General features: G+C 47.8%; 1 protein-coding gene across 2 annotated transcripts in view; it reads left to right on the top strand.

Moving 5' to 3' along the window:
* p4ha3 (prolyl 4-hydroxylase, alpha polypeptide III) overlaps positions 1–15,190 on the top strand; it is a 116,687-nt gene that overhangs the window by 93,510 nt on the left and 7,987 nt on the right. The window contains exons 11-12 of one of the 2 annotated variants that reach the window (XM_072477148.1): positions 873–941; positions 10,343–10,439. In XM_072477148.1, coding sequence (XP_072333249.1) covers positions 873–941; positions 10,343–10,439 — 166 coding nt within the window. The remainder of the gene's footprint in view (positions 1–872; positions 942–10,342; positions 10,440–15,190) is intronic. The other variant, XM_072477149.1, reaches the window with a different exon arrangement.

The following is a 15,190-nucleotide window of genomic DNA, read 5'->3' as shown; positions in this document are numbered from 1 at the left end:
TCCAAAAAGTACGTCACGAGCGGGAGCCACCAAATGTGCGACCTACTCCCTTATGGCCGCCACTGGAAGTCCCGTCCAGTGACATTATCAATACACCACCATCTCCCCACATGCATTGTTTACGCATTTCTTTAATCTCTGTGAAGGGTTAACATTGGAAGTGGTGGGTTATCTTGGGTGGGATTCTCCAACCCCCCGCCAGGTTGGAGAATCCCCGGGAGACGGCGTGAATCCCGTCCTGCATCTCTGACGCTGGCTGCCGTATTCTCCGGCCCGATTTTCGGGTGGGGGCGGGGAACACGCCACGCAGGTCGGGGATTGTTGGCAACGGCCCCCCCGGCCACTCTCTGGGCCCCGATGGGCCGAGCGGTCGCCTGTTTTTGGCGGGACCTGACAGATAACTTGGCTGGTGCAGTCCTTGGGGGGGGGGGGGGGGGGGGGGGGGGGGGGGTGGAGGGATCCGACCCCGGTAGGCCCGATCGCGGGCCAGTGCCATGGGGGCACTTCTTCCTTCCGCACTGGCCCCTGTAGGGCTACGCAATGGCCGGCACGGAGGAGACACCCCCCTGCGCATGTGCCAGAATACGCCGGCTGGTCTCCGCATGTGCGGAACCACGCCAGCGGTTCTGCGCATGCGTTAACTCGCTGGTGCAGCGCACCACCAATCCCTCCGGTGCCGGCCCACCCCGTGGAAGTGCGGAGAATTCCGCTACTTCCGGTCGGCCCGACGCCAGAGTGGTTCACACCGTTTTTTTACGCCGACGTCAGGCCACCACGCCGATTGGGGAGAATCCCGCCTCTTACACCTATATAACTATGAAACATTTATGGTGAAGAAGTTATTATAAGAGTAACCTTGTGTTGTGTTTTAGTTGAGTACAGTGGAAGCTGGAGGGTCAACTGCTTTCGTTTATGCGAACTTTAGTGTTCCAGTTGTCAAGGTAAGCAGAATACAGCCGTTTTTGTTGTTGGTATTCATTCTATTAATAAAGATATGATTATAAATGCGTATTTATCTGGAATGTAGCTGAGACATACAGATCGAGCTACCTCAGCCAGGTCATTGTGGCAGTTTACCTTGGGCCTTCTGGGTTGGAGACTGGAAAATCAGAGGGCGTTCCATGATCATTATCCCGCAGTCTCTGTAAGTCCCTGCGTGGTGAAGACAGGAGTGGACTTGTATGTGATACCCTCCATAGTCCGATAGTCTGCCAGTTTTCACTGACGAGATTCATAAATGACTAATGGTCACACAGCCCAAGTTCCCAATATTCTTGGAACAGTGCTCCACTAGAAATGGACAGCTTCAGAAGGGAAAGGGAGAAGTCAAACTTAGTGAGAAAAAAGGTTGAATTCCCACGCTTTAGAGAATTCTCTGAATTTGTATTGGGTTATGAACCACACTGATGTTCAAGGCGAGGGCACCGCAAAGCCCAGAAGGGTAACGTGGAACACCGGTTCATAGTGGTGTATGTGCTTTTCTGGTACAAAGTGAGGAATGATGTACAACCCAGTGAGGAATAGTGCAGTCATTGTGATTATTCTTATTAATAAAGAATGCCTCATCTGCTAACGGGGTCAGCGGCTCCACAGACCGTCAGTGATTTTGAATATCGCTATCAAATCTCCACCTAATCTTCTCTTCTCTAAGGATAACAGACCCCAATCTATCCATGTAACTCACATTCCTCATGTCTCAAACCATTCTCATGAATCTTTGCTGCACCTTCTTCAATGACTTTCCATCCTTCCTGAAAGGTGGTGCCCAGTACTGGACAGTCCATGTATACCACACCAATGCTATTACCCTCACCAAATCCCTCTCTTACCTCATCAAAAAATGTAATCAAACTAGTTAATCATGAAGAGTCCATGCTTGGAGAGGAAGTCAGAGTAGCCCAATTGCATTGCCTGATACACCGCATGGTTACAGGGCTTCATTAGTGGTAGCCACGGAGGAGGTCACTTCCAAATCCTTTGGGATCACATGTATTGCGTGGAGTAATTTTACTTTGGAATAGGTAAGGAGGACTCCCATCAATTCAGTTTCAAAGTATTTCGATACATTAATTTGCCATTGAACACTTTTATTTACCAGCAATAATCAAAAGATTGTTGTATAAAATTTTCAGAGATAAAGACGCTTTTATGATTGAAATGAAACTAATGAACTAATGTTTAACCATCAAACAGGCACAGCGCAACATTAAAACAATTCAATCACATCTATTTAATGTTTCTAAACTGCCACTCATCTTTCAGAGTGTATAAACGGGAGTACACCATTCAGCCCTTGAGCCTGATCTGCCATTCCATTAGATATGGTTGATCCGTTTCTCAAACTCCCCTTAGCTGCCTTTGCTCCATATGCCTTGATACTCTTCCCCAACAAAAATCTATCACTTCCCAACATTCCAATTGACCCAGTTTTGGTGGAACCATTTGTCAAGTTCCACTGATCTTTGTCTGAAATATGCTGCCTAATTTCACTCCGAAATGGTCTAACTCTAGTTTTAAAAATGCGTCCACTTGATCTTGATTTTTTTCACTGGAAGGAATAACTTTGATGTATATAACAATAATAATAATCTTTATTGTCACAAGTAGGCTGACATTAACACTGCAATGAAGTTACTGCAAAAAGCCCCTAGTCGCCACATTCCGGCGCCTGTTCGGCTACACAGAGGGAAAATTCTGAATGTCCAATTCACCTAATAACACGTGTTTCGGGACTTGTGGGAGGAACCGGAGCACCCGGAGGAAGCCCATGCAGACACGGGGAGAATGTGCAGACTCCGCACAGACAGTGACCCAAGCCGGGATTTGAACCTGGGACGCAGGCGCTGTGAAGCCATAGTGCGAACCACTTTGCTACCATGCTGCACATTTATATCCTATCAAATCTCTTACATATTTTAAGTACCTTGGTTAGATCATCACTCAGCCTTACAAACCGAAGGAAATACAATCCATATTCACCTTCTTCTTCTTGTGCATGGCATATTGCAGCTTTAAGTACAAGTTAGGCAACCAAATCACCACGCTATGTGTTAGGTGGATTGCCTTGAATCTTGCAGCAAATGTTTGTAGGCTACACTCATCCACAATGGGGTGAACAGTCTGATCCAAGCGACCACGGTTGCATGCTGGGTAGTCCTTGCAATTCCATAGTGATGTCCTGACATGGAGAGTACGGATCCTGTTGAGTGTAGACCGTTGCTTTCAAGGGAAGTTGACTGTCAAATCACTCACCGGATCTTTGTTGTTGATATTGGTGTTAACTTAGAGGTTGCACCATTTTGTTAAAACCTAAACATTCTTGGTTATCCGAAAAGGTGTGCAAGATTTGAGTCACGTAATCAGTGGATTCTGAAGATCTTCATGGATTGCTAGTTCTGTGTTGCATATGTAGCTCAACTATCCATGTTTATGCAACCCATGCTCATAATTGAATCCTTTACGGTCTGGTGTTTGTTTCTGATGAATCTTCACTGTACCCTATAAATGGGACTTGGATAATTTCCAATTATGCTTTAATCTCTCTTTATTACCATCAACACATAAATAAATGTCCACACCTTTCAAATTTTACTTACTGGTTAAGGGTTGAACACTAACTATTAGCAATGCAAAGTTAATAAATCCAGGACATCATTGCTTTATTAAGATCACAGTGATTGACTTCTCCAAGTACAGGTAGGCAACCACATTTTCAGTGTGAACATGGCCAGGTTGGGCTGAATGGTCTGTTTCTGCACCATATGTAATCCTATGTAAACTATTTGCAACTATTTAAAATATTTACTGGTTGTTACCTTTTACTCAGAGAACTCTGTCTTTCTAATCGAATTATTGATAGTATTATAGGGATGCAACTTAAATTGAAATGAAATGAAATGAAAATCGCTTATTGTCACAAGTAGGCTTCAAAATGAAGTTACTGTGAAAAGCCCCTAGTCGCCACATTCCGGCGCCTGTTCGGGGAGGCTGGTACGGGAATTGAACCGTGCTGCTGGCCTGCCTTGGTCTGCTTTCAAAGCCAGCAATTTAGCCCAGTGTGCTAAACCAGCCCCTTTTTTGGATTTATTTGGATAGGAATGAATATCTGGTGAAATATTAATTTTAGATTTCCATTTCTTCCAATGCAATGATGGAATAAATCCATCACTTTCTGATGTTGAATTGAATTTATTTTAAATTCAAAGATTTACTAATCTAATTGGAGGTACAGGTATGTGGGGAATGAGCCAGCCTGCAGATTTCTGTGTTATTATTGTTGATTTCTACATTGCACAAGTTTCCCTTTTCAGCAAGGAAGGAAATGGAACATTCAAGCCGAGACAAGCAGGCTAGCCTAATGTCCTTACTCCAGTTACTCTTCTTGGGACTTTTCTAAACCATCTCTGCACATTTTTGTTAGGAATTCCATACACCCTGGAGAACTATAACAAAACCACAGATTATTTCTGCAGCGTTTACCATCCCACCCCTAGCCCTGGCAACAAAGAAACATATAGCACTGACAAAAATCAAAGTATCTGTAACAGAGCAGAGAGTCCCTTAGGGAAAAAAGATACTTTACTTGAGCAAGTGATACCCAGTCTGCCAGAATTAAGTTGGTGGTAATTCCTTTCAAAAGATCTTCCTGTAACGTTCTTCATTTTTGTTATGTTTCTTAAATGAACTACAGACTGAATTTGTTACTTCACGATTGTGGAATATGTAGGTCTAACAACGAAGCAAGAACAAATTTACAAACTACAAGTTATGGGACAACTTAAATGTGAATTGCTGGTAAAAGGGGCATGCTGTTGAAGCATAACGCTTTTAACGCGTCACGTCAGATGCTAGAATGCCAAACTTCAAAGGGAGCAACAATTTAGACATAGACATAGTCATAGAATTTACAGTGCAGAAGGAGGCCATTCGTCCCATCGAGTCTGCACCGGCCCTTGGAAAGAGCACCCTACCTAAGCCCACACCTCTACCCTATCCCCAGTAATCCAGTAACCCCACCTAACCTAAGGGCAATTTATCATGGCCACTCCACCTAACCTGCACATCTTTGGACTTTATACTGCAAGATAAAAGCGGTGCCGATTTCGGCAAGTCAGCTCTGATTGGTTGAGACTTTACCATGGTGAATTGCTATTGCCCTTATGCTTTTGTTTATTTAAAAAAGTGCAATGTCTCAACTTATTCCTTTTGCCTGCAAAGGACAGGTCTCTGTATATGAATAGATATGGCTGCAAGTAAGTGTTTGTGAGCTATTCCGTAACTCAACTGATAATCTTACATTGGTTGGCAATGTATTAGGATTGTTCAGCAAATGCTGCCCAGTCAAGTAATCATATCTAACGCCAGACATTATGTTGAGTTTAACAAGCACAGGTTGGTTGAAGAAGGTCAGTATTCTGTCTGTTGGGAACAGCCAAAGGGGTGTGCTGCTTCAATGGCCCAACAGTCATTGGAATGTAAGGTCTACATACCTGGTATCACACTGGTACTAAAGTTCACACATCACATTATTCAATCATGTGGTTGACAGCAGCTCCTATCAGAGGAGAATGCCATTCCTGTTGCCACTGCATAATAGCTTCACTTGATGCTCAAATTTTGAGATACTTTACCCATCCAAGTTAATTTGGAGGTATGCTGAGCATTTTTCAGACACCTCTGCAGCAAAAGTGATATGTCCAGACATTGTGGGCGGCATTCGCAGAGCCTCCGCGACGAATTCGCGCTCACCGCGAGGGGGCGGAGACTGGGCGTCAGACCCGCGATCGGGTCCAACGCCTTCCCGCGATTCTCCGCAGACCGGAGAATCGCTGCCTGTTGCACGCGCGGTTGACGCGGCGCTGGTCGGGGGCCATTGAAAGAGGCCCCCGGGCCAATTCCCCGCCGGCAACTGTCCAATGAGTGGAACTCATGGTTCCACCCGGCAGGCATTCGGAGTGGTGGCTGAGGACACGGTCCGCGGCCGCCCAAGTGGTGGGCAGGGGATCCGTCACCGGGGGGAAGGGGGGGGCCTCCAGGACAGCCAGGCTTGCAAATGGGGGCAACCATCGGCAGGCGCGCGCAATCTGGGGGTGGCTATATTGTTGGGGGCGGCCTGCTTGTGGGTCCGCCATGTTGCACGGGGCCGCCGCCGCAGGTGTAAACCGTGCACATATGTGGACCTGCGGCCGGAAGTGCAGGGCCCTGTATCGGCAGCTGGAGCTGCGAGGACTACTACGGGGCCCTGCACTTTCTGGAAATAAGTGCAGAGTGATTCGAGCCCGTTTTCTCGCTTGCGTGGGGGCATAGCCCCATTATCAGAGAATTCCGCCCTGCATCTTTTTTCAAGAAATAAAAGTATAAGCACAATAGCTCCCTTGTGCATTCACCATAGCAATATCTCAACCAATCAGAACCAACTAATGAGCAACCCTTTTCTCATACAGTATAAATTGTTGTTCCTTTTGAAATTTGGCATTCTTGCCTCTGCCATGATAAGTGCAAGATAGGTTTTGACAGCATGTCTATTTTTTCTGCGAAACTCAAGTTCTGTACTATCATATGACTTATTAAATGCAAATCAAAGCAAAATACTGTGGATGCTGGAAATCTGAAATAAAATGTAAATTAAATGTAGTTTGAATTAAATTTAATTAAACATAAAATGAAACTAAATTAAATGTGAATAATTTGGCGAATACTAAGTGCTCATTAACTAGCAAGACTATACAATGAAAAACAGAAAAAGCGACGAGAACACAACATTTGATTAGTAGACCTGTGTTGAGTTCCACTGAGCAACACATAACAGAAATTGGGAATGAGGAACAGCAGCCAACTTTAGCACCTGAATACTGTAGCACACTGGAGTTATGTTAAGGAGATCCGACACGATGAGGTGCTGAAGTTGGATCATCATGGATTGGACATGGTTTTAACATGGGAAGATCACGCCCCTCAGAGCAAAGCAGAGGAGTAAACGCTGAGGTTTAATGGACTACAATGTCTGTGATTTCTGATGCCTGGATTCTGATCATGGGAAGTGTTAGGCAGTGGGGTGCCCCAGTCATGGTCAGATCCATTTCAGTCTACTGCGTGCCAACTTTGAAGAGTTCATCTGTATCCAATTTGTCACAGCTGGAGTTATGTTTCAGGCACAGTGATCTCATTGTATGGTTGCCTCATACATTTGACGAACATATTCCGGGACAATCCGAACTGAGTTCACCTCTTGAGTTGCCAATCAGGTCAGTTTAAGAAAGTGTTGTGGGACTATTTCTAACAAGTCATCATCCTGCCTTCTGACTATCCAATCTGTAAATGAGTGCAATTAAAAAATACTGTAACCTAAACAAATTTGTGTTATGCTGCAAAGTCCTATTTGTAGCTGCTGTTATCTGCTTTTATCAAGTTATCAAGTTCTTCAATCTAATCCCAAATTCATTGTTGAATTTTACAATGTGATAAAATGCTCTAATTAAGTAAAATGGCCATAGTCCCAGATGACCATAGGCTTCTTTCCCTTTTGACGGGGAGAGCTGACTGGTGGTGATTTAACCAGAGGATTAGGTACGGGAATTGAACCTGGGCTGATGGCCTTGCTCAGCATCACAAACCAGCTCTCCAGCCAACTGAACTAAACCGGCCCCCTATAAAATGTAACATAATGATGAATTACGCCCTTAAAACATTGGTGAGAACTATACATCAAGAATTGTTGGAATCCCCTTTCTGTTTTGATCTTGTTATGAAATATTTCAATTAAAACAATATTGTGAAGCAAAGATAACAATTCAGGCTACAATCCAAGTGCACTTGGAATTATTGAATTTAAATAATTTCCCCAAATCTGTCTGGTATGTTCTTTCCTTCACATTGACTATATTCATGCACTGAAATATTTACATGTTGTATAAAGTTTAGTAAATACTGGTCCAGTACAGACTTCTCAGTCACCCAGATCTCACTGTACTGCCAAGATGTGCAAAATATTTACATTTGCCCATATTTTCATAACTTGTCCAAGAATTGGAAAAATCCTACGTACACACAGGTATGAAGTTAGAGGTTTCTTTGAAATTAAAATAATGTATTTGCAAAAAGGTTTGGAATAAAACAAACAGAGAGCTCCCTTTACTTGCAACTTAAAGGTTTTTGAGTCACATGGGGCGGGATTCTGTGACCCTGAGGCTAAGTGTTGACGTCGTCGGAAACGGCGTCGCGTTTCTCAACGGCATCTACACGGCCTCAGGATCAGCAATTCTGGCCCCGGAGTCAACTGGGCGCCGCGGGATGCGCGCATGTGCAGTGGCACCGGCGGCAACGCGCGCACGCGCAGTGGCTTCCTCCAACGCGCTGGCCCCGACGCAACATGGCGCAGGACTACAGGGGCCGACGCGGAAGAAAGGAGGCCCCCAGCCAGAGAGGCCAGCCCACTGATCGGTGGGTCACGATCGCGGGCCAGGCCACATCGCAGGCCCCCCCCCCCGGGTCGGACCCCCGCCCTCACAGGCCGCCCCCGACCCTTCCATGCCGAGTTCCCGCCGAGTTCCCGCCGGCTGAATGTAGGTGTGGACAGCACCGGCGGGACTCGGCTTTTTTATGATGGCCGCTCGGCCCATCCCGGGCCAAGAATTGGCAGGCCGGCCGCATAGAGCGGCCCCCGACCGGCGCCGCACCAACCTCCGCTCTGCGGAGAATCGCATGCCGGCGTCGGGGCAGCGTGGCACGATTCAGGCCGGTCACGGGGATTCTCCGGCCCAGCCCCGGTCTGAGAGAATCCCACCCAATGGTCTTGCTTCTGGTTCATCTCAAATCGAAGGCTTTTATCACGATCCACCCGGTGTGAGGGGACAAGTGAAACCCCAGTGAGAGTAAGCAGCCCAGTTGCCGTGTAACATTTATTAAAGACTATTTATTAAATGAAAGAAAAGACAAATACATGCAAGGACTAGACTACAGTAAGATAATTAAGTATATGAATTACTAAACACCCACACAGTTTATGTAGAGCATACCCCTTGTTCCAAAATATACGATCCCTGGACTCATTAGAACTTCCCCTTTTCCCCCCCAAAAAAAAATCCAAATTAAATATATCTATCAGTTAAAATCAGCTTGTAGTTACCACACAATACAGGGAGAATGATCAAGTCTGGTAAACGCTTTGTCCTGGTCCAGGGAAGATATTTAAACTGCCTTTACAAAAGCTTTCTGCACTGCCATGGCTCTAAGAGGCGGTTAGATGTAAAACCCAGGCTGCTGGATGGAAACTGGTGTGTCTGCTTCTGAAGCTGCTAGGTATTAACCTGCCTCCTTTTTTCCAAGGATCCTGGCAATTATACCTTTGTTCCACTTTGATTCTGCTGTCTTGTGTATTTGGCTGCCTGTCCCAACCAAATTCTTTGATTCTAGTCATTTTTTCAGAATGTATATATCTCATTGATTTCCCAATCGTCTAGGTAAGCCTCTTCTAATAAGCTATTCTCATCTGATTCCACCTAAATGCCTTCTAATCTCAACCAGCCGTTTGAACATTGTCTACTGCTGTCACTAGGCAGATTTCTACCTGTTGCTGGGCAGATCACATGCAATTATGTCTTGTTAAATTTGTGTTACTGCTGTTGCTAGGCAAATCGATGACACTGCTACACCCTACAAATTAAACCATGCTCAGTGCCTTATGACCAACTGTATTTGAGGTGTCAAGATTACTCTGAGGATCATTACTGCCTACCAGTTTGAGTCATAGCAGAGCTTCGACTGTAAGTTTTAACTAATGCAATGGGAGACATATTCCCCTGTGCATTGTATCCCATTGGTTTCTGTTGTGAGGTACCAAGTCCTTGACTCTTCCCACGGCTATAACTTACCAGGCAGCGAATTGCCCCCCACCTTTCCCCATCTCCTCGCCCGCACAAACAGGTTATGTCAAGTAAGTCCCTGTAATAATGAGATTCTCTGGTGATTGCAAACTTCCAAATTAAGGTCTTGCTCCACAAAAGAATGTGTGACCATCATTTGTCAAGTCTTTGAAGACCATCACGATGCTTCAAACTGTATTCTTCAATTTGTAAGCCCCCAGAATAGTTTTCCCGGCTACTTTTGCAGGATATTTTACTTATAACATTTACAGATATTAAAAGTAAAATCTTTTCAATTGAAGATGCGATTTGGGACAATTTACAATCCAAAAGAATGCAAACTAGATTGAACGATTGCTCATCTTATTATATATTCTGTTCACAAAGAATAGATTCTTTGAAGAAAGATTCAGCAGCGTTCCTCATATTGCAAAACTTATATCTGATAATCATTAACTATAAATTGCTCCTTTCTTTTTTAGAACGCAGCTCTGTTTTGGTGGAACCTCCACAAAAATGGACAAGGCAATGCAGACACTCTCCATGCTGGCTGCCCAGTGCTAATTGGAGACAAATGGGGTAGGTGCATGTTTAAAGTAATGGTGAATCATTTGTTCTATACATTGCTTAAAATGGCAGTACACAAGATGGATGAGCCCAACTTACCACAACACGGAAAGACGGTTAAATGGCAAGGTGGTTAGGATAGCAAAATAGATGCTAGTTACATGAACGGTAACACAGCCTTGTCATCTAGCTTAAAAATAAATAATATCACGGTGGCGCAGTGCTTGGCACTGCTGCCTCACGGCGTCGAGGACCTGGGGCGTCATTCTCCGACCCCCCGCCGGGTCGGAGAATGGCCGTTGGCCGCCGTGAATCCCGCCCCCGCCCCCGCCGAAGTCTCCGCTCCCGGAGATTGGGCGGGGGCGGGAATCCAGCCGCGCCGGTTGGCGGGACCCCCCGCTGGATTCTCCGGCCCGGATGGGCTGAAGTCCCGCCCAGGAATTGCCTGTCCCGCCGACGTAAATCAAACCTGGTATTTACCGGCGGGACCAGACAGCGTGGGCGGGCTCCGGGGTCCTGGGGGGGGGGCGCGGGGCGATCTGACCCCGGGGGGTGCCCCCACGGTGGCCTGGCCCGCGATCGGGGCCCACCGATCCGCGGGCGGGCCTGTGCCGTGGGGGCACTCTTTCCCTTCCGCCTCCGCTACGGCCTCCACCATGGCGGAGGCAGAAGAGACTCTCCCCACTGCGCATGCGCGGGAAACTTTCGGCGGCCGCTGACGCTCCCGCGCATGCGCGGGGAAACTGACAGCGGCCGCTGACGCTCCCGCGCATGCGCCGCATTTCCGCGCCAGCTGGCGGGGCAACAAACGCCATTTCCGCCAGCTGGCGGGGCGGAAATCCCTCCGGCGTCGGCCTAGCCCCTCAATGTTGGGGCTAGGCCGCCAAAGATGCGGAGACTTCCGCACCTTTTTGCCGGCGCGATGCCCGTCTGATTTGCGCCGGCTTTGGCGCCAGTCGGCGGGCATCCCGCCGTTGGGGGAGAATTTCGCCCCTGGATTCTATCCCGGACCCGGGTCACTGTCCATTTGGAGTTTGCACATTCTCCCCGTGTCTGCGTGGGTCTCACCTCACAACCCAAAGATGTGCAGGGTAGGCGAATTGGCCACGCTAAATTGCCCCTTAATTGGAAAAACAGAATTGGGTACTCTAAATTCATTTAAAAAAAGAATAAACAAATAAAATAAATAATATCTGTTTAAATATAAAAGTTTCCAATTATTAAAATAATTTTGCAAAAACGAAGCTGCCCCTGTATCTATTGCACAAATTCTACCTCAGCTGTGATGGTTTTAGTGATGTCAATGCACAGGTTACTGGTGCACAGAACTCACGTTTGCTGTATTCTATTCCAGAGACCCGTGTTTGGCATCCCTGAGGTGCAGAGAGATCAGAATGTTCTAGTGCGTGAATTGTAAAAGACTAGTATACAGGTACAGCAAGTAATTAGGAAAATTAGGAGATCAACAGTTGTACAGGGCATCGGTGAGACCACATCTGGAGTATTGTGTACAGTATTGATCTCCTTATTTAAGGGAGGATAGAACGCTTTTATAAGCAGTTCAGAGAATGTTTACCAGACTAACACCTGGATTGGCTGGGTTGTCTTATTAGGAAAGGTTGGACAAGCTATGTTTGTAGCCATTAGAGTTTAGAAGGGTAAGAGGCAACTTGATTGAAACACATAAGGGGCGAGATTCTCCGACCCCCCGCCGGGTTGGAGAATCGCCGGGGGCTGGCGCGAATCCCGCCCCCGCCGGTTGCCGAATTCTCCACCACCGGATATTCGGCGGGGTGGGAATCGCGCCGCGCCGGTTGGCGGGCCCCCCCCCGCAATTCTCTGGCCCGGATGGGCCGATATCCCGCCGCTAAAATGCCTGTCCCGCCGGTGTAGATTAAACCACCTACCTTACCGGCGGGACAAGGTGGCGCGGGCGGGCTCCGAGGTCCTGGGGGGGGGGCGCGGGGCGATCTAGCCCCAGGGGGTGCCCCCACGGTGGCCTGGCCCGCGATCAGGCCCACCGATCCACGGGCGGGCCTGTGCCGTGGGGGCACTCTTTCCCTTCCGCCTTCGCCACGGTCTCTACCATGGCAGAGGCGGGAGAGACTCCCTCCACAGCGCATGCGCGGGAATGCCGTCAGCGGCCGCTAACGCTCCCGCGCATGCGCTGCCCGGAGATGTCATTTCCGCGCCAGCTGGCGGGGCACCAAAGGCCTTTTCCGCCAGCTGGCGGGGCGGATATTCGTCTGGCACCGGCCTAGCCCCTTACGGTTGGGGCTCGGCCCCCAAAGATGCGGAGCATTCCGCACCTTTGGGATGGCGCGATGCCCGACTGATGTGCGCCGTTTTGTGCGCCAGTCGGCGGACATCGCCCCATTTCCGGAGAATTTCGCCCAAGATTCTGAGGAGTCTAGTTGGGGTGGCCCCTCATTATTGACCCTTCAATTAAGGGGAATACCTGGTTTCTATCCACCCTCTCCATACCCCTCATTATCCTCTGCATCTCAATCAGGTCGTCCTCCAGCCTTCTCTGCTCTGAAGAAAACAACCTGATCCTATCCAGCCTCACTTCATAGCTCAAGTGCTCCATCCCAGGCAACATTTGGGGTGGCACAGTGATTAGCACTGCTGGCTCACAGCACCAGGGACCCAGGTTCGATTCCGGCCTTGCGTCACTGTCTGGAGTTTATACGTACTCCCCGTGTCTGCGTGGGTTTCCTCCGGGTGCTCCGGTGTCCTCCCACAGTCCAAAGATGTTCAGGTTAGGGGGACTGGCCAAGCTAAATTCCCCCTTAGTGTCCAGGGATGTGCAGGTTCAGTTATGGGATTATGGGGATAGAGTGGGGTGGAAATGGGTAGAGTGCTCATTCGAAGGGTCGGTGCAGACTCGATGGGCCAAATGGCCTCCTTCTGTAGTGTAGGGATTCGATGAAACATCCTGGTGAATCTCCTCTGCACCGTCTCCAATGTAATCACATTCTTCCTACAGTGCAGTGACCAGAACTGAACCCAGTACTCCAGCTGTGGCCTAACCAAGATCCTGTACAGCTCCAACATAACCTTCCTACGTTTATAAACTGTGCCACGACTGATAAAGACCAGTGTCTCAAATGCCTTTTTAACTACCTTATTCACCTGTCCTTCCACCTTCAGGGACCTGTGGACAAATCTCTTTGTCAAAAAAAAGTGAGTGGATGTGGTTTACGCTGTCACTCTGGTTAGGCGGGCATCATAGAGATGGTTAGGGTTAGGGTTAGGGTTAGAGAGATCTCCAAAAGAGATCGGGGTGCTATCTTTAAAGGGCACCCTGACCAGCGCTGCAGCCTCGCGACCCGCAGCCCACGTCTCGGAGACTCTCCAGCCCCCCAACATTCATCGCTGGCATCCCCTCCAACCCTGCCTGCCCGATATTCATCGCCGGCAAACCCCACCCCCCACAACATTCATCGGCAGCATCACCTCCAAACCTCCTCCCCTCCCCCTCCAGACATTCATTACCGCCAACCCTCCCCCACAACATTTATTGCCGGAAAATCGTCCCCTGACATTCATCGCCGACAACCCGCCCCCACCACTGACAATCCTCGCCAGAATCCCCACCTCCCTCAGTGTCTGCTCCCCCCCACTGCCCCCCCTCAAATGCCAGACATCGCGTACCCCACCATGGGACACCCACTAGGCCCTGCCTCTGGCACTCTCCACTTGCCTGGATGAGCATAGCTCCAACAACATTCAAGAAGCTGGGCACCATCCAGGACAAAGCAGCCCGCTTGATTGCTACCCTTCCACGAACATTCACTCTGTCCAGCACTGGTGAACAATGGCAACAGTATGTACCATCTACAAGATGCACTGTAGGAGCTCACCAATGTTCCTTAGACAGTACCCTCCAAAGCCATGACCACGACCAAGAAACTGGCAACAGTGTACAGATGAGGGATGAGTAGGTCATTGGGACCGGAGCTTATATTCTGAAGTTTGCTTTAACGATTATGAAAATTCAGCGTGATGTTTAAGTACCTTCGTTATTAACGTCAATGATTATGAGAAAGTGGAGCAACAGGATTTAAAATAAACAATAAGGACATGATTTTAAAAAAATTCTCAGTAGTGTTAATCAAAGGTGGATGGGTAGAAACTCAAGGTACGGTACGTGGCAGAGGAGAATCCACTAGAGTGGGTAAGATAGAGGGGAACTATCTTGTTGCAGTTCAACGGAAATGATCATTTTATACACTGCCATAATAGCGGGAAGAAGAAACCTTTCAAACTAGTTCTATAACATTTTTAAAGTGTTGACTTAAGTAAATTCAATAAACAGTTAATTATTTGTGCGATTAGTCGAACGTTTTAGAAAGTAGCAAGTAAATCGATCTGTCATAGCATCTGCTCAGTGTGGAAAAGCTTTCGTCTTCAAACAGACTCTGGTTGGGATCCTCTGTTCTCCGTCGTTAAGAGCAGGAATCACAATCGGGCAGAGATCGGTCCAGCAATGGGATCAGTACCGGGGGGCAGACCCGTTCCCAGTCTCTGGGCCTGCCCTGCCGGCCATAGCGGACTTCCTGTCCCGTGTCGCTGGGAACATGCAAACAGCTCAGACGCATTCACTTCAGTGCAATTTGTTGTGTTATGCTGCTTCGGATAACACAGGCTGCTACTTGATGCAGTCTTAACTAAAGGATGCTCCAGACTCTGAAATGAGTTCAACGTGTTTATTGAACTATTAACACAGTTCTCAAATGAGTTCGACTCTCTGCTACTCT

Source organism: Scyliorhinus torazame, chromosome 15, assembly GCF_047496885.1.
Source record: "Scyliorhinus torazame isolate Kashiwa2021f chromosome 15, sScyTor2.1, whole genome shotgun sequence".
Lineage (NCBI taxonomy): Eukaryota > Metazoa > Chordata > Chondrichthyes > Carcharhiniformes > Scyliorhinidae > Scyliorhinus > Scyliorhinus torazame.
The sequence above is the reverse complement of the archived record's forward strand: the minus strand, read 5'-3'. Positions and strand labels throughout refer to the sequence as shown.